General features: G+C 51.4%; 2 protein-coding genes across 6 annotated transcripts in view; one reads left to right on the forward strand and one right to left on the reverse strand.

Moving 5' to 3' along the window:
* The window catches only part of Nbeal2 (neurobeachin like 2), a 33,369-nt gene extending 22,790 nt beyond the window's left edge, over nt 1-10,579 (reverse strand). For 3 of the 5 annotated variants that reach the window (XR_013052960.1, XM_076577161.1, XM_042281753.2), the window contains exon 1: nt 10,159-10,574. Coding sequence is in view for 4 of the 5 variants with exons in the window: in XM_076577161.1 (XP_076433276.1) it covers nt 10,159-10,257 (99 nt within the window). In the remaining variant the exon portion in view is untranslated. Of the gene's footprint in view, nt 1-8,733; nt 9,045-10,158 lie in introns of those variants that run through there. The other 2 variants (XM_076577158.1, XM_076577159.1) reach the window with 2 other exon arrangements.
* A 465-nt stretch (nt 10,580-11,044) lies between these two features.
* Nucleotides 11,045-18,669, forward strand: part of Ccdc12 (coiled-coil domain containing 12) — a 57,578-nt gene continuing 49,953 nt past the window's right edge. The window contains exon 1 of the mRNA XM_015994406.3: nt 11,045-11,175. Within this exon, the coding sequence (XP_015849892.1) occupies nt 11,080-11,175 (96 nt within the window). The 5' untranslated portion in view covers nt 11,045-11,079. The remainder of the gene's footprint in view (nt 11,176-18,669) is intronic.

Below are 18,669 nucleotides of genomic sequence, written 5' to 3' on the forward strand. Positions count from 1 at the left end.
GATGGATGGCAGCAGAGTGGGGGCAGGCCCCCCAAAACCTATGGGAGCAGCTAACCACTGTGTCTATGTTATCTATCATTTATAGTGTGTATGTGTGTGTGTGTGAGAGAGAGAGAGAGAGCATGCATGTGCGTGTGTGTGTGTGTGTGTGTGTGTGTGTGTGTGTGTGTGTGTGAGAGAGAGAGAGAGAGAGAGAGAGAGAGAGAGAGAGAGAGAGAGAGAGAGAGAGAGAGCATGCATGGGCGTGTGTGTGTGAGAGAGAGAGCATGCATGTGTGTGTGTGTGAGAGAGAGCATGCATGTGTGTGTGTGTGTGTGTGTGTGCACATGCATGTGCATGCGTGGGTGCGTGCGTGTGCACGTAGACCAGAGATAGCTGTATGTGTGGCACGCAGACCAGAGATAACTGTGTGTGTCTATCACTCTCCACCTTATATTTTGGAGACAAGGTCTGTCATTGAAGGAGAGCTCACCATTTGGGTTACACCAGCTATCCAGAGAGTCCCCAGGAGCTACTGGTTTCTGCCCCCAAGTATTAGGGTTACAGACACGTGACGCCATGCCCAGCTTTCACATGGGTCCTCAGGCTTGTGAAGCAAACACTGAGTTATCTCTCCTCGCCTGTTTTTCCCCCACTTTTGAGACAGGGTCTCACACAGCCCCAGCAAGCCTCGAACTCTCTAGGTAACTAAGGCTATTCTTAAACTCCTGACTCCACTCCTGAGAACTGGGATTACAGGCATTCACTACACAGCCCAGCTCTTTTTGCAAAGCTCAGGAAACCCAGAAAGGGACCATGGACATCAAGAAGCACGACATCACTGTGACTTCCAAGCCTTCCTGGAAGTCTCCTTCCCAATCAACCAGCAGGAAGACCATGATGCCCAGACTCTGAACCACCTCAGAAGGCCAGGTTACATCTGGGGGATTACCCTGAAGGCTCATATGTTAAAGGCCTGGTCTCTGAGGCAGAAGTGGTGGGGATTTAGAGAAGTAATTGGATCAGGAAGGCTCTAACCATATCAGTGGATTATCCATTGACAGGTTTATAATCTGGTGGGCTACTGGGACAGATGGAGTAGAAGTGCCATGGGACACACCCTTGGGAGCTGTGTCTTGTCCCTGTGCACTTACGACTGGCCTGTGCATAGTCTCCCCCACCCTGCCCATGGCCCCCTTTCTGGTTGACATAAGGTAAAACAGTTTTCCTTTGTCATGATATTTCTGTCCTGCCATAGGCATAAAAGCAGCAGAGCTAGACCACTGCGGATTGAAACGTCCAAAACCACGAACCAGAGTAACCTTTCCCCCTCTAGGGTGACCCTCTGACATTTTATCAGAGCACAGCAGGTTTCTAGGGCATTTCTTCTGAACCCGTTACAGTGGGACGCCTCAGAGAAGACTCAGCACCCTGGCTCCAGCCAGTCCTTCCGGGATAATGCAGCCGATCTTTGTTTTAGGCTAGGGAACCTGGTCATTTGACCCTGACCCCTGCCTCAGTGGCCTCATAGAACCCTTCTGGTTCATAAATGTCCCAGCATTGGGCTGGGGAGATGGCTCAGTCAGAATGCTTGCCATATAACCATGAAGAACCACATTTAGACCCCCAGCACCGTACACAGAGGACAGCAGCACATGTTTCCAACCTCAGCAGTGAGGAGGCAGAGGCAAGCAGGTATGGAGCTCCAAGGCCGGCCAGCCATGGGAAATCTATGTGTTCTAGGTGTAATGAGAGACTGTCTCAGAAAATAAGGCAGAGAGTAAGTCAGCTAGCATCAGCACACACAGACACACACGCACACACACGCACACGCACACGCACACGCACGCACGCACTCACACACACTCACATGCGCGCACACACACACACACACACACTCACACATGCATGCACACACACACACAGACACACACACACACAACACTGTCTTTCCTCTCCTATCCCTCATTGCCCCTATCAAACTAGTCTCCTCTGACCCACAATTTTGGGTCCCTAATTCCCCAGCTGACTCTTCCCCACGCCTAGAAGGAGGGCCCGACTGCTGAGCCTGGCCCTCTAGGTCCCTGTGCAGCCAGGGCCTGCTTTCTGTCCTCTGACCACACTGTGGCCCAGACTTCTGCACCCCACTCGACCGCCTCGATGACTTGGGCTTGGGGTAATTAAGCAGGAATTTCCATCTTCCTCATGGCCACTCCAGCTTTCTACCCCTCGCACCACACCCTTGGCCTGTCTCGTCCTGTAAAGGCTCCAGAGTGGGCTGGGCCAGCTGAGGGCTAGGCCAATCAAGGCAGGCTTCATGGCCTCTGAAGGGGCACGAAAGAGTCAAAAGCCCAGAACAAGTGATACGAGGAACCGAGGAACTGCCCGTCCCTCTCTTCTTCTGGGCCTCACTCCTTCTCCCTAGGATGCCCCGGGCCAGCTCTGACCTGGATTCCATTGTTTGAAACTATAGTGCTAAATATCAGAGTGTCTACTGAAGCCCGCACGAGCGTGTGTGTGTGTGTGTGTGTGTGTGTGTGTGTGTGTGAAGGTAGGGCAGGGCAGTGGTCAGGAGCAGGATGGTTGTGTCACCTGTGACAGGGTCCAGAGCCTGAAAGTGTGGCTGCAGAGCTTGAGGTCTGTGCCCCTATCTCAGAGCCTCCGCCTCACTGGCTCCTCTAGCCCTTTCTAGTTCTGAAGGGGAACCTTGGGACAGATGAGGAACAACCACACAGGCCAAGCCCACCCAGGCCATAGCCCTTCAGCCTATGAGGGAGTACCTGGGTCTTGCTATAGGGGAGAAAATAGAGGTCACTGTCCCTAGAAGGATGGATGCTAACTAACCATCACCCCAACCTGTCCTCAACAGCCCCGAATACACTCAAAGAATATTGGGGGGAAGAACTCCCAAGAGCTAGTGAGGCACAAACAGTTCCTGGTGGGCATGGAACTGCCACTTTCTCAGAACTCAGAGGTAACTCTGGTGGGCTGAGGGCATGCCCATGTGGCATTGGAGCGGGGAGTTTCTACCAGAGGGTCAGGGGCCTGCCACCACACAGCCTCCAGAGCTATGTGGACAAACCTAAGGCCAGTGCAAGCCTCCAGCAGACATCACCACCACCACCACCACCGAATCCGTCAGTCACTACTCTGGCACAGGCTCCATCTTCAGGGCAAGCCAATGGTTTCCTCTGACAGGAGGCTCTGCATAGGTGATGCCCTCATCCCCAGTCTCAGCTCCCCAAACCCACTAGTCCAAGGGCGTGGCTTGCTGCTCCCATCCCAGAGCGCACTACACACTTACTTCCCATGTGTCCTCTTCAGAAACGCCCTCAATCAGAATCAGAACCCTCCAAAGACACAATTCATTGCTGCTGTTTGGGTAGGGATTACTCGTGGGACTGGCGGCTGAGGGTATGAGTTTTGGAACCCAGGCCCTGTTTAAACACTGGGTAGCCTGTTACTTAACATAAAACTCTCTGAGCTTCAATATCTCTCTTTGTGGAGCCAGGGGGAGTTGAGCAGGGTCTCACTCTGTAGACCAAGTTGGCCTCCAACTCACAGAGAGATCTGCCTGCCTCTGCCTCCCGTGCAGGGATTGAGAGTGCACCACCACCTCCAGCTTCCACTGCCTCTGCAACAGTCTGCTCAGTGGCAGCCGCATCATCCAGCATTGCAAAGGGTGCGATGGCGGGGAGCCCCAAGCCAGGGGCTCTGGTCAGCCCAGATTCCTGGCATTCTAGGACACCCCCATCCCTGTCTATGAGTGAAGGCAAGAGGCAGCCCGGGGCTCAGGCAAGAGCTGAGGCCTCCAGGGCAATTCCCAGTTTGCTGCCTTAGGCAGAGGAGGTAGAGTGTGATCCCCAGGGAAGAGCTCCAAGCAGCAGGGCGAGGGGTCACAGTTCAATCCTGGGTGATCCCTCAGAGCTACCTCCACCTCTAGGAACAAAGAGGAAGAAATAGGATTGGATAGGTCTGGACAAGATAGCTTCTCACCCTAAAATCCTCCCTACAGCATTAAGAGGGGAGAAGGCAATGCCAGGCCAAAGGTGGCTTCGAACTACATTAGAAGAACTGTAGGCCATGGGATGAAGCTGGAAGATGGCAACTTTTCCAGGGAGCAGAAGCAACTGAGCACAGTAAGTGCCTGGGTGTCCAGGCCAGTCTCTGGCCCCTTACCTGAAGCAGTACTAAGAGGAGAGGACCTAATTGGTCCCCATAACACCCTTCAATACTTAGACATTTTCCTTGTCCCATCACTATGGAAATTGAGAATTTCCTGCCATGGTTCCCATAGTAACTGACCCTGTTTCCATGGGGATCCCACACTTCCCCATCAGCTCCTCAGTTGTCATAACAACCCCAAGGATACCAGCCTTTCCCCCCCAACCCCAGGCTCTATGCTCATTTTTCTATCACTAAAGTTCCTCCTCCTTCAGTTGCCTTAGCAACGATGGCAGGGAGGAAGAAACTCCAGTTGCCCCTCAGGTGTGAAAGGGACCAAGAGCTGGGTACATTTGCCCATTTAAGAAAGTAAGAACTAAGCAGTGGCGTACATGCCTTTAATCCCAGCACTTGAGAGGCAGAGGCAGGTGGATCTCTGTGAGTTTGAGGCCACCTGGTCTACAGAGCGAGTTCCAGAACAGCCAGAGCTGTTACACAGAGAAACTCTGTCTCAAAAAAACCAAAACGAACCAAACCAACCAACCAACAACAAGAATCCAAAGAGTAAATGAGAGCACTAGGAATCTGACTGAGTCAGTAAAGTGCCTGGGGTCCAAGCATGATTTTAGATCCTCCAGCACCCAGAAAAGCCAGGGTTGCATCTACAGCCTCAGCTCTGGGGGGAGAGGGGCAGGAGTGGGATGTGATGACAGGCAGGTCCCTCAAACTCCACTGGCCAGTGAGCTTCATCAATAAAGCGGAGGTCTGGTGAGATGGCTTGGCAGGTAAAGGCACCTATCACCAAGGCTGACAAGCAGAGTTCGATCCCTGGGGCCAACATGTTAGACCTCCTCCTGGATGTTGTCCTCTGACCTTCACACATACATCATGGCATATGTGTGCTCACTCACACAAATTAATACATTTTTGAAATGTGCTTTTAGAAATTAGATGCAGCACTCAGGAGGCAGAGACAGGCAGATCTCTGAGTTCAAAGCCAGCCTGTTCCAAAGCCATAATCAGTTCCAGACCATCAACGGGTACACAGTGAGACTGTCTAAATAAATAAATAAGATGGAAGACTAGACATGGTTCAGTGGTTAAGAGCACTAGCTGCTCTTCCAGAAGACCTGGGTTCAATTCTCAGCACCCACGTGGTGACTCAGAACTGTCTGTAATTCCATTTCCAGGGGATCTAATGCCTTCTTCTGGCCTCCATGGACACCAGCCATGTATATGATACACAGACATACATGCAGGCAAAACACCCACACACGTGATGTCTTTCTTTGGCCTCCACATGTATGTACACATATGTGTATATGTACACACACACACACACACACACACACACACACAGGAGGTAAACTGAGGTCCAGGAAGAATTAGGACCCGGCTAAGGATCTAGAGAAGCAGAGAGGTCTGGTCAAGTTTCCATGAGGCAGGAGAGCTCACTGGACAAGGATAAGAGACCAGAGAGAAAAATGAGTAAAACTAAAGAACTACTTGGACACCGCCTCTGAGTCCTTCCTCGGTGACATAACTGGCGATTTCAGCTTGGATTTCCTGTCCTGCCACCCTCTGTGACCCTCAGCTCCCCCATCAGTGGGTGGAGGGCCAGTGAGCAACACTACTGCTCCAGCCTGCAAAGGGGCTGTTCATTTACATGCTATTTTGCATTAACTTTTACATGTTTCCCAAACGCCAGCCTGCCAGGTGCTGTCTGTCCCAGTCTCCCGGCCCTGTCATGCGTCTCCCATTTCTTCTTGAGGACACGTTGGTAGGTGTGCTCCACCATTCACCATGCTGGCTCTGCCCTGCTCCCTACTCCTGACAACTGGCTGCTGCAGCTTCTCCTTTTCCTTCAGACAGGGTCTCACTCTGTAGACCAGGCTGGCCAGGAACTCACCAGAGGTCCGCCTGCCTCTGCCTTCCGAGTGCTGGGATTAAAGATGAAGGGGGTGGCAGACAGACAGCCCTGCCACCATGCCTGACTGAAAGCTTGCTTCTTGTCTTTTCCACTGCTCTGTGCTCATTCTTGTTGTTCCTGGCCTTCAGCCCTTAAAATCCCAACTGTGCCTGCTCCGGGCTGACTTCCCGATTGGTCACTACCCTGGGCATCTTCTCATCCAGTCATTGGGCTAACACCCGGGAACACTCACTGAATGTCAGGTTCTGAGAAGCTGTGGTAAACATGTGAAGATTAAGACAGTCTCCAGTAGAGGAAACTACAGGGGTTGTCCCAGGTAAAGATCCACCTGAGGCTTCCTGACCACACGCTAAAGCTTTGGTGGCTAAAGGAACTCTTCTGATGACCGTGACTTGGTTTCCCCAAGAAAACCCTGAGGCACTCCAACTAAGTAATCTCCAGGGGGCACTTTGGTACTGTCCCTCCCCCATGTCCTCCCAGAGCCCACCAAGAGGGCAGGGTCCATGTAGGTGAGGGAAAGCATGTCTGTCCAGGCAATCTGGGGTCTTTTAGGGGGAAGGAAGGGCAGGAACTGGGGTGCTTCCCCCGTCCTCACCCAGACCCACAACTGGGGAAACAGGTTTGCCAGCAGATGGTAGGTAGCTCTGAAGGGAGGGGCCCCCTGAGTTGCTGGCTGGCTGGCTGGTGACTGACAAAAGGGGTCTCTTTTCTTTCCTTTTGAGACAAGTCTCAAAAGTCTGTAGCCTAGATCGGCTTCAGACTTTTGGCAATCCTCCTGCCTCAACCTCTCTCATGCTGGATCACAGGCATGCGCCATCACGCTGAGCTCTGAGGGTCTCTTAGCACCCGTCGGCTCCATGCTTGCCTCACCCACCCCAGGACACAAACACACTGGGTCCCTAGCAGCACTGTCTCTCTTCGGAACCCAGCAAAGGGGTGGGACTGTTCTGGGAGCAGGCAGGAAGGCTGCACTGGGAGGCTGCCTGGCTTCCTCTCCCCAGGCAGCCTGGCCCCACCCAGCTCCTGGGTTTGCTCTCACATCCTGGATTTATTTGTTGGCTCGGTCCCAGGCTGCCCCCTGCCTGTCCAGACTTCCAAGACTACAAGGAGCCAGCTCGTGCCCCACACCTGCGCCCTACTCTAAGAGGCCATCTGGGAGGAGGTGGGCACACGGCGGACAGGAGTGCTAACATCTCATCACCAGACAGAGTTCAGCCTGGCAACTATGAAAGCTGTACCAGGGCCTCTCCAGCAGCCGACCACCCAGCCTGAGAACCCAACAGTGACAGCTCTTGGGATTCACTACCTGGTTTACTCTCTCTTCACCTGGTCATCTCCCTTTAGGATGGAGACACAGAGGCTGAGTGCAGGGGAGGCAGGCTTCTCTCTCTCTCTCTCTCTCTCTCTCTCTCTCTCTCTCTCTCTCTCTCTCTCTCTCTCTCTCTTTTCTTTTCTTTTCTTTTCTTTTTTGTTTTTCAAGACAGGGTTTCTCTGTGTAGATTTGGTGCCTGCCCTGGATCTTGCTCTATAGATAGACCAGGCTGGCCTCGAACTCACAGAGATCTGCCTGGCTTTGCCTCCCGAGTGCATGCTCCACCACCACCCGGCCAAGGCAGACTTTTCTGACCTACACCAGCCATAGCGGCCCCTTCTCTACAAAGTCCAGGTGGCCTGACGGCAAGATCGTGTTGATTTTACAGACAGGTCCTGAGAGGCTTAAAGGTGCAATGAGCTTGGGCTGGATTGCTCTAGGAGGGACTCTTCTACACGCCACCAGTCCAAGCGAAAGAAGCTGTGACTCTTAAGACTGAGACCCTATGATCCGAAGGGACCATCAGCCAGCCTCTTCAGAGGGCCAAGGTTGAGCGTGAGCTCTCCCCACATCCCTGCTCCCAGTGACAAGCTGTTCAGGGACACACAATGGACCATTGTGTCCAGGGCACACCTGAGCTAGGCACCTAGTGCCAAGCAGGTGCAAGGAGGGAGGCGTGACCCTAGGATCACTCCCTGCTTCCAGTGCCGAAGGAAAGCGGGGCTTCTGTATGTGACAGTCACGTGGAGTCTGAATCACACGGGTCACAGACCCTCCCGAGGGTCCCTGTCAGAACTCCTTCCCGGCTTCACCCCCCGACGACCCGGCCCCACTGCAGAATGGAGGTAGACTAAGGTTGCCTCAAGCGCAGCAAGAGTTCGGCACTAAGTACTTCTCCGGAGGAGTCTGGGGCGACTAACGTTCGATCACAGTAAGGAGTGGCACCTGCCGGGCCCCCCAGCCTACATGACATTCTAGCCACGACCACTTATCGTAATCGCGCCCCTCAGGCGAAACAGCCTACATTCAAACTGAGTCCCTTTCTTTGCAGGTCTCAGTTTACCCAGTCGTGAAAGGGATGAGGAGTGACTCCCAGGGTAACTGAGGCTGCGCGGTTTCGCTGGGGGACTTGCAGTACAGTGCGGCGCCCGCGAACACTGCCCCCTGGCACAAATGCCCGAGACATCCCGGCAGCCTGGGGCACGCACGTGTGTGCGGGACTGGAGCCCCGCGTGCGCGCGCCTATCTGCGGCCCGGGGGGAGTGGGGGCGCCGGACGCAGGTGCAGCTGGCACCGCGCGCGCGCGGGGATCTGGGGGCCTCGCGGACCAGGGGCGGGACGGGCTCACCTGCGCGTAGTAGAGCAGCCACAACTCGTAGAGCCGCTCCGAGGCGGCCATGGCCTGACCCGGCTCTGGCCCTGCTGCGCGCCACCTGTCGCCACCTCCTCCGCGCCGCCCGCCGGTTGCCCCGGGCCAGGCCCATGGGCGGGAGGGCGTCACTCCGGGGCGGAGCGGCTCTGTACTGCTGGGGGGAAGTCCGCGGCTCCCGACCCTGTCGCGTTCAGTCACCAAAGTCTACACGCCCCTCCTCCTCCTCCTCCTCCGGGCCGGCTTCCTACACTCGGCTGTCTGTCGCGGCGGAGCCACCGCCCCGCCTCTCCCAGGACTGTGCAAAGGGCGGGGAGTCATGCTGGAGGAGGAGCCTGAGGTCAGGGCGGCCCGGGAGGTCGCGCCGAGTCCCGCCCCTCGCCGGCAGAGTCCATTCAGAACCACCCGCAGCATCATTTCAAGCCTCCCGGGTTAGGGGGCGGGCACAGGCTTCCTGAGTGGTCCAACCTGGTATATAGTCTATCAGGCTCGGCATTATCGCTATGCCAGGAAGGGACTGCGGTTCGCGCGGGGGTGACTAGGGCCCTCCAACAAATACTAATAATAACGTCGTCCATGAGGACCACTTGTGGCGCTAACTACGTGCAAGGTTCTGTTCTGAGAGCTTGATGGAAGACAAGTGCCCCCTTTGAGTTCTTGCTGAGTGCTGAGCTGGATGGGAAGAACTGTCAGCGGACTGCCCCGCAAACCTACCTGCAGAGGAGCGCGTCCTTCCGTCGGGCAGATCCTGAGTCAAGTGGACCTCCGGCCCACTCCCTCTAGGAAGCCTTCCCACTTGCTCCCTTGGGGTCAAGCCCTCCTCCCGGGGCCCAGTACTTGCTTGCCATTTTTGTTCGTTTGACCTGAGGGAGATGCCTCAGGGGTGCCTCATGCCGATTTTAATGAATGGAAAAACTGAGGCCCAGACTGGTGGAATGAGGATCACAGGGGCAGCAAGAACAAGGGATCTAGGCCTGGCTGACTCTTTCCTGGGTCACTGCCACCCCTCACCCCCGTCCCTTTCCTTGTGCCCAGACTGCTTGTGAAGTGAGGGAGTCCCTGGTGTTGGATAGGAATCAGGTTCTTTGTTTAGGAGTGGGGTAAAGTTTGCTAGATCAGACAGATCCGATCGGTCCTAGGGAGTGATCAGTCTGGAGTGCCCTAGATCTTGGGTGGCCAAGAGAAGGCTGACTTTGTCCTTATTCCTGTCCTGTTTTGCACTCTTGGAGTGAATGGCCCATGCATCCTGGTCTGAGCTGACATTTCCTAAGCACGGATAACCTATACGCTAGGCAGCCACCCCGTCTCCTACTGTGATGGAAGGTCCCAGACAGGTTAACCCAGGAGGACAGTGAGGTTAGGGGGCTGTGGCATTTGAAGGAGCTAGAAGGGGAGAGCATTCACCTGTGGACCAGCTTTATAACACACATTCCAGACAGGGAGCACCGTTGCTAACGGGCTAGTCATCTCCTGGAAAGAAGGGTAGGGAAGGAAGGCGTGCATGCATCTGGGGCCGTCTGCTACAACCTCTTCATAAACTGGGAGGATGGAGTAAGCTCTGTGGCGCTTCCTTGGCCCTGGTTGGTGTTTGCTTTTCTCCAGAGACCGGAGCCTGACCCTGAGTGCGCTGCTGCTCCAGAAAGGGATGAGGGGTCATTCTTGAGTTCAAAGGAAAAGGCCATGCAGCCAGGCCTCGAACTGTGCAGGTCTGGAGCAGAGAGTGGACAGAGAGGCTTAGGCGCAACGCATCAGGCGAGTCCGAGGTGCCCCTGGCTGCTGTCCGTGGAGGAGAGAGGTTTCTGGTGTCTGGTGGTGGTGCTTTAAGACGATTTCCTTACGTAACCCAGACTGAACTCGAGCCCATAATTTTGCTGCCCCGGCCTCGGAAGCGCTGGAATTATAAGCGTGCGCCACCACACCCGGCCCAGGGAATGTTTCTCAAGGCATCCGCTCCCTGAAGGATCAGCACAAGTGGATAAGGAGGGTTAAGCGTTCTAAGAGGGCGACCGGGAGAGGTGGGTAGTGGTTAGGCAACACCAGGGCCATCGACTCACTCCAATCTCTTCCTCTCAGGTCTGATTCTACTTGCTCTCTTACTGACTCGTGTTGGACAAATCGAACCTGCACGCCTCTCCCCGACCCAGCCGGCTCACTCGCTGTACAGGTTGCTCCAGAGCAAAGGGCGTGTCCTCCTGTAGCAACTCAGCGTTGATTGGTTCTCAGGGCTTCCGGCTCTCCGTTCGCGTCCCGGGATTGGCCAGAAACCGTTCTTCTACTCACTGGGCCTGCGCAGAGCGGAGAGACAAGGAGGGGGCCTCGGGTAAAATGGCGGCGGCTGCTGCAGGTGTGGGCCGCCTTGAGGAGGAGGCGCTGCGGCGGAAAGAACGGCTGAAGGCCCTCCGGGAGAAGACCGGGCGCAAGGTGAGGGGCGTGGAGCGGGAGCTGCGGGCACGGAGGCCAGTGTTCTGGGTCAGAGTGGGAGAGCCGAGGACTAGGGAAACACTATAGTCAAGATGCGCGTGCGCGCGCGAGTGGCGCGTGCGCAGTAGGAACGGCGCCGGACTCCGGGGCTGAGATAGGCTTGTCTCTTCAGCCCGGGGCGGACCTCGCGCATGCGCTTTGGGCAGTGGTTCCCGCGGGACAATTGAGATGCGGAATCCGTGCGAGTTGTTGCAAGCACAGCTTTCAGTTTTTTGTTTTGTTTTTCGAGATAGGGTTTCTCTGTGTAGCTTTGGATACCTTTCCTGGATCTCACTCTGTAGCCCAGGCTGGCCTCGAACTCACAGAGATCCTCCTGCCTCTGCCTCCTGAGTGCTGGGATTAAAGGCATGCGCCACTACCGCCCGGCCGACAACTTTTTACATGCTTTGGGGGTTCGCCTTTTCTTTTCTTTCTTTCTTAATTTTCTTTTCTCTTTTCTCTCTTCTCTTCCGTCCCCTCCTTCCTCCCCCACCCCTCCCCTCCCCTCCCCTTTTTTTCCGTTTTTGGTTGGCCCCACCGGCCCGGCTTTCAGTCACCTGCCCACCAGGGTTCCGCTTGGGTAGGACAGCAAATGACTTTGGTGTGGATGTGCAGCCGGAGTCGATCCGGCAAAAGTCCAAACGATGTGTGGGTGGACTACAGGGAAAGAAGGCTCCCTTTTCTTTCCCAGCTTGGCTTACTGTCCTCTTAGTTACCAGATTCGGAAGCACTTTCCTTTAGTTAGCCAGCGAGATGGCCTGGATTCATGTCTACTTGCTGGTCTTTCCAAAGTAATGAAGAGGGAGAACTCTGAAATTCACTACCTGTGTGCAGACTTTGGCTGTGTCACTTGATGGTGTGAGACTTGAGACAAATCGTTTCATGTTCCTGAGCCTGGTTTCTTTCAGTTCTCCAGTGGAGGAATAACCGCGTTTACTTTTCATGGGCTGTTTTGAAATCTAATAGGGAAAATCGGTAATGAAAGAGCCCAAAAGGCTGGGAGTTGTTGGCTCTGTTGTTATATAGATAAAAAGTGTCCCTTGATTAATAAAATAAAACAGATCTGCCACTTCCGACTTAATAATCAAACACCAGATTGGTCGGTCTCGGTTGGCCTTTGTTTTCCTTTCGGAATAACTGTGTACTACACCTTGTGCTGTGCTGTGGGAAAGTGAAAGGGGAAGTACTTGAGAGCGAAAGCTGGCCAGATGGGCTTCTGCTTTTGTTGGCAGCCTGTGGGAGCCATCAGGTAATTGTCCTGCAGCACCTGACCCAGGGAAGCTCAGGCTTGACCCTAATCCTCATCTGTCACTCTGCCTCACTCTTGAGGCAGGGTCTGTCTTCTAAACGAAGTTGGTGCTGTGGTTTTGTTTGTTTGTGTGTTTGTTTGTTTTGGGGTAGGCTGGCAGTCAACAAGCCTGGAGATCCTCCTGTCTCTGCCCTTCCACAGTGCTAGGGTTATAGGCAAGTGCAAGCCCATGCTCAGCCTGTTAGGGGGGTGCTTAGATCTATACTTAGGTCCTCCTAACAAACACTCTAACCACTGGGCCATCTCTCCAGCCCCAGCGATGACATACATAGCGAGCGATAAATAGTTTTGGGTTTTTTTGTTTGTTTGTTTGTTTTTCCCTTTGGTTTTTCGAGACAGAGTTTTCTTTTGTGTAGCTTTGGAGCCTGTCCTGGAACTCACACTGCAGACCAGGCTGGCCTCGAACTCACAGAGATCCACCTGTCTCTGCCTCCCGAGTACTGGGATTAAAGGCATGCACCACCATCGCCTGACTGAGATAGTTTTTGGTTTTTGTTTTTTTTTTTTTAGATGAATTTTGCTGTGTTGTTAAGGCTAACCTTGAATTTAGGACTCTCCTGTTTTATTCTCCCCTGAGGAGCTGATATTACAGGCAGGTGGCACCTTGTCCAGCTTTACATTATTTTGAATTATATAGCTTTGCAGTAACTTTTTTTGCTGTTGCTTTGTCTGTTTGCCTTTTGTTTTTTAGAGACAGGGTTTCTCTGTGTAGCCCTGACTGTCCTGGAATTCTGTAGATCAGACTTGTCTCAAACTCAGAGATCTGCGAGCCTCTGCCTCCCAAGTGCCAAGATTAAAGGTGTGTGCCACCACATCAGGCCTACTGTAAGTTTTGAGATTAGTTTAAGTGGTGTAACTTAGTTCCTTTTCAAGATTGTTTTGGCCCTGAAGGTTCCCTTAAGATTCCATAGGAAGCTAGGGGTGGTGGTGCGTGGTTGTCAGCCCATCAGTTGAGAGGCTTAGGCTGGAGGACCACTGCGGGTTGAAGGCCAGCCTTGGATGCACATTGAAAGGGACCTTTCTCAAAAGAACACAACAAGAAGATTCCATCTGAATTTTGGAATGAGTTTTCCTATTTTTGTAAAGAGCATTGTTGAGATTTTGTAGGGATTGCCTTGAATCTGTAAGTCATTTGAGATAATGTCATCATTTTAAATATGGGATGCCTTCCATTTAACTAAGTGGTTTTCAGTTTCTTCAGCTGTGGGTGTTGTCTTGTTAGGCTTTTTGTTTTGTTTTTGAGATAGGATTTCTTGTAGCCTGAGACTTTTTTTATACTCATCAAGCGGTAGAGGATGACCTTGAATTAAATCCCTTTGCCTCCAACCTCTCAGTGCTGGGATTATAAACTTGAGCCACCAGGTTGGATTTTATATGGTACTGGGGACCTTTAATTGTATGCTAGAAGTGACCACTGAAGAGGTCTGGGTTGTTTTGAGGATTTTATCTTTTCTTGGGCCAGGAGGAACATGTACTGTTCACATGTATTAGGGTGTGCAAGTGTGTCTGGACACGTGTCAATATTAGGTGTCTTTATTGATTTCATTCCATCTTTTGTGTATGTGTATGTAGAATGTATATGTGCACATGTGTGCATGTGTGTTATGCTTTTGGAGACCAGAGGTTGACATTGGGTGTGAGGGTTTCTCTCACTGAAGTCATGCTCAGATACCAGCTAGACCTGCTGGCCAGCAAGCTGCAGGGAAGGACCTGGCCCTGCACCTCTGTGCTAGGGTTACAGATGTGTAACCACACTTTGCTTTTTTGTTGTTATGTGAGTTCTGGGGATCTGAATTCAGGTCCTCATGCTTTCAGAGCATGTGCTTTATTGACTTAGCCAGTTGCCACATTTTTTTTTTTTTTTTTTTTTTGAGACAGGGTTTCATGGTGTAGTTTTGGTACCTGTCCTGGATCTCACTCTGTAGACTAGGCTGGCCTCGAACTCACAGAGATCTGCCTGGCTCTGCCTCCTGAGTGCTGGGATTAAAGGCATGCACCACCACCACCACCACCACCACCACCACCACCACCACCACCACCACCACCACCATCACCCGACCAGTTCCCATATTTTTATTTGTTTTTTTTGTTGTTTATTTATTTTTTGAGACAGGGTTTCTCTGTTTGGCCTCTGGCCTCGGCTGTCCTAGAACCCTATAGACCAAGCTGGCCTCAAACTCACAAAGATCCGCCTGCCTCTGCCTCCTGAGTGCTGGGATTAAAGGCGCACGCCACGACTGTCCAGTTCATATTATTTTTTAAAATAGTCTCTTCTCACTGAATCTAGACCTCATCACTTTGGCTAGGCTGGCCAGTTAGCTTCAAGGATCCTTTCGACCTCTGCCTCCCTCAGTGTTGAGGTTACAGGTGTAAATCACCTGGTTTTTATATGGTTGCATGGGTGCTAGGGATCTCAGAACTTGGGTCCTCATGTCTGCATGGCAGGCACTTTCCTGACTAAACCGTGTTCCTAGTTCCTTTTTTTTTTTTTTTTTTTTTTTTAAACTCTTGTGGTTCTGGGGTGAACTCAGGGCTTTGTGCATGCTAGCCAAGAGTTACATCTCTGAGCTGATCTGTTTTCGTTTCCTTACTAGGTGTAAATCTATTCAAATTTTTTTTCTTCATGAGTCAGTTTAGATGGTTTGTGTTTCTCTATGGATTTGTACATTTCATCTGGATTATTCAGTTCACTGACACACTGGTTGATGTTTATTTGGGTTAAATTTTTCACAGTCTGAGTTCAGAAAGTTTTTGGCTTAGTTCTAGAAAGTTTGCATATGGGAATTGTGTGGCTTCTGCGTTAGAATGAAGAGCTTACTATTGGTCCTTGGAGTTTTCTCTCATTCTCTTTAAGAAGTAGGGCTAGAGAGCTGTCTCAGCAGTTAAGAGCACTGGTTGCTCTTTCGGGCTGCCCGGGTTCAGTTTCCAGCACCCATATGGCTCCTCACAACTGTCTGTAACTCCAGTTCTAGGGGATCCAATATCCTCTTCTGGCCTCCACAGGCACTTCATGCATGTGGTACACATGCATGCATGCAGTCATACACTCATACATATAAAATTGGAAGAAGAGAAATCTAAAAGTAAAGTAGAAGTAGCTGTAAAGCTTCCATCTTGACTCGGAAGTTTTTGCCTTCTCCGGTTTGTTTCCTTATCTACAGGCTCTTTTGGGGGAGGTGGAGGGTTTTGAGACATAGTGTCCATGTCCTTGGCTGGCCTGGAACTCAGAGATCTACCTTCCTCTGCCCATTAAGTGCTGAAATTCAAAGGTGTGTTGCAACAGGCCTGACCCTTTCTCTAGGTTCTAGATTTTATCCCTTTGTCCTTTTCTTGATTAGAAAGGGAAGTTAGAATGTTTTTCCCTTGCTTTTCAGTTTGTGTGACAGAATGTTTGGTTTGATTCTAAAGGGGTCATTGGAGCTGGCAGTCTGTTCCTAAATTAGCAGGATTGTATCCTGAGTCTACCATGTGCAGCGGGGAAAGCCGGCTCTCCCAGTTACCCTCTGTTTGCCTGGGGAGACAAATACCAAGTGCACTGTGTCTAGTGTTAGCTGGAGATAGCCCTGTAGAGGGAAAGGAGGAAAGGGAGATGGGAGTTCCTGGAGTCTCTGGTTTTTCTAGTGTTAGATGGAGATAGCCCTGTAGAGAGAAAGGAGGAAAGGGAGATGGGAGTTCCTGGAGACTCTGGTTTTTCTAGTGTTAGCTGGAGATAGCCCTGGAGAGGGAAAGGAGGAAAGGGAGATGGGAGTTCCTGGAGTCTCTGGTTTTTCTAGTGTTAGATGGAGATAACCCTGGAGAGAGAAAGGAGGAAAGGGAGATGGGAGTTCCTGGAGACTGATTTTTCTAGTGTTAGCTGGAGATAGCCCTGGAGAGGGAAAGGAGGAAAGGGAGATGGGAGTTCCTGGAGACTGATTTTTCTAGTGTTAGCTGGAGATAGCCCTGGAGAGGGAAAGGAGGAAAGGGAGATGGGAGTTCCTGGAGACTCTGGTTTTGTCTGTAGCTCTAACGGTTTCGTTTATTATTAAATACAACAGCACTTTCAGAGTTAACTGGGTGAATGTGTCACCAGCCCAGATTATCTTATCTGCTCTTGATGACAGCCCGATAAGTCAGTGGGAGGAAGGTTTTACTGTTAATTTCTGGGTGGAAGCTCAACTAGTAGAGGTTAGGTCATGTGCCCAAGATCACATGACTGAGACCAAATGAGCACTAGAGGAAGGAGAGACCCTGAGAACAGAAGATAGCTCTCTGTTGTTTGTTTGGTTTTTTGATACAGGGTCTCTCTGTGTAGCCCTGGCTGTCCTGGATCTCACTCTGTAGACCAGGCTGGCCTTGAACTCATAGATAATCCTCCTACATCTGCCTCCCCAAACCCGCTGATAAGCCTTTTACACACTGAATTTTAACCTTTATTTTGTGGTACTAATAATCAAATTTAGATCCTCAGGCCAGTTAGGCATTGGGCACCACTGAGCTGTGTATTCCCGGCCCTCTCATTCTGAGACATGGTCTTGTTAAGCTCTTTGAACTCACTCTGTAATCCAGGCATACCTTTTGAATTTGTAATCCTCCTGCCTCGGCCTCCTGAGCAGCTGGGATTACAGACCTGTGCCACCAAGCATCACTGCTCCTCCTCCTTGCCGACTTGCTGGGGTGTGATGCTCATGAGAGTGAGTTGGGAGCTCCTTACTGTATAATCTTTTCTTATTTTGTGGTGCTGGGGTGAGCTCAGATCTTATACATTCTAACCATATACTCTACCATTGAGCTACATCTCTGTGTACTTTCTGATATGTTCTGGGTCTTGTGAATTATCCAATCTTTAACAAAATTTGGGTTAAGGTGATGATTCAGTGGGCAGAACATTTGAGGCCTCAAGTTCAAATTCTTAGAACCTATCAGTTGTCCTAGTGCTTCCAGAGTGAGGTGAAAACCGGAGGATCCTCATAAATTCACTGGTCATCAGCCTGGTGTACACAGCACTGAACAGCATCTAACCTTTAGTGGTGCACCGTGGCACACTGTGCCTGTGTGTGCACATGCATGTATACACACACCACAAAATAAATACATCTTCAAAACCATCAGCTTCTGCTGACCTTATCTGCCTCTAGCTCACTCTAGGAGTACTGGATTATAGGCATGTGTTTTGATATTTTGTTTGTGTTCTAGCAAATAAAGCTTGTCTGGAGATCGGAATGTAGAGCTAGCTACTAGTTAACCATAGAAGCCAGGCAGTGGTGGCACACACCTTTAATCCCGCACTTGGGATCTCATATCTTTGATCTCAATACTTCAGAAACATAAATGTTAAGTCCCAGCACTAAGGAGGTTGAGACGGGAGGTGATATGGCTGGGCGGAGAGAGGAATATAAGGGGAAGGAGACAGGAGCTCACCTTTTTGGGGGAGGAGACAGGAGCTTACCCTTTCAGGCTGAGGAGTTGGTAAGGTAAGAGGTTGCTATGGTTTGCTCCTTTGTCTCTCTGATCTTTCAGCATTTACCCCAATATCTGGCTCCAGGTTTTTATTTTTAAGACCAATTAGGTTTTGAGCTGCAGGCATGGGATTCCACATCTGGCTTCTTTTTACTTGGGTTCTGAGAATCAAACTCAGATCATCAGGTTTGCATAACATCTGTTTTTATGTGCTGACCCAGCTCCCCAGCTCCTAGATTTCAAAAAACTTTTCAGTTGTGTGAAAATGATGCACATTTGCATCACTTGAAATTGTATTTCAGAGTTTGAATTTGGATCATTTAAGGTTTTCCTTTCATAGTGCTGGGCACTACAAGACCTAGCTTGTGCTGGCCCGTCTACCACTGTTAGAGTGACTGCAGCCAACTTGTGTTTTGTAGCCACCACCACACTGCTGCCACTAATGCCAGCGCCCCCCAGCCAAAGGGAAAGGGTAGGTTAAGATGGCTGGTACAGAGCAGACTGTTCGAAGGTCCACTGGCAGTGAGACATGCAGAAAACAGCTGGCTGCCAAAGTCACGCAGAGTGTGCCTGCTACTGGATGGGTGTCGGCAGGTACTGTGACGCTCAGTGAAATGAGCCGCTGTCAGAAGTTCAGTGAGCTGATCTGCAAACTCTCAGCATCTGGTGTAAGAAATTACTTCAGGACTTCAAAACCAATTTGTTTGTTT

Source organism: Peromyscus maniculatus, chromosome 7 (genome assembly GCF_049852395.1).
Source record: "Peromyscus maniculatus bairdii isolate BWxNUB_F1_BW_parent chromosome 7, HU_Pman_BW_mat_3.1, whole genome shotgun sequence".
NCBI classification, from domain to species: domain Eukaryota; kingdom Metazoa; phylum Chordata; class Mammalia; order Rodentia; family Cricetidae; genus Peromyscus; species Peromyscus maniculatus.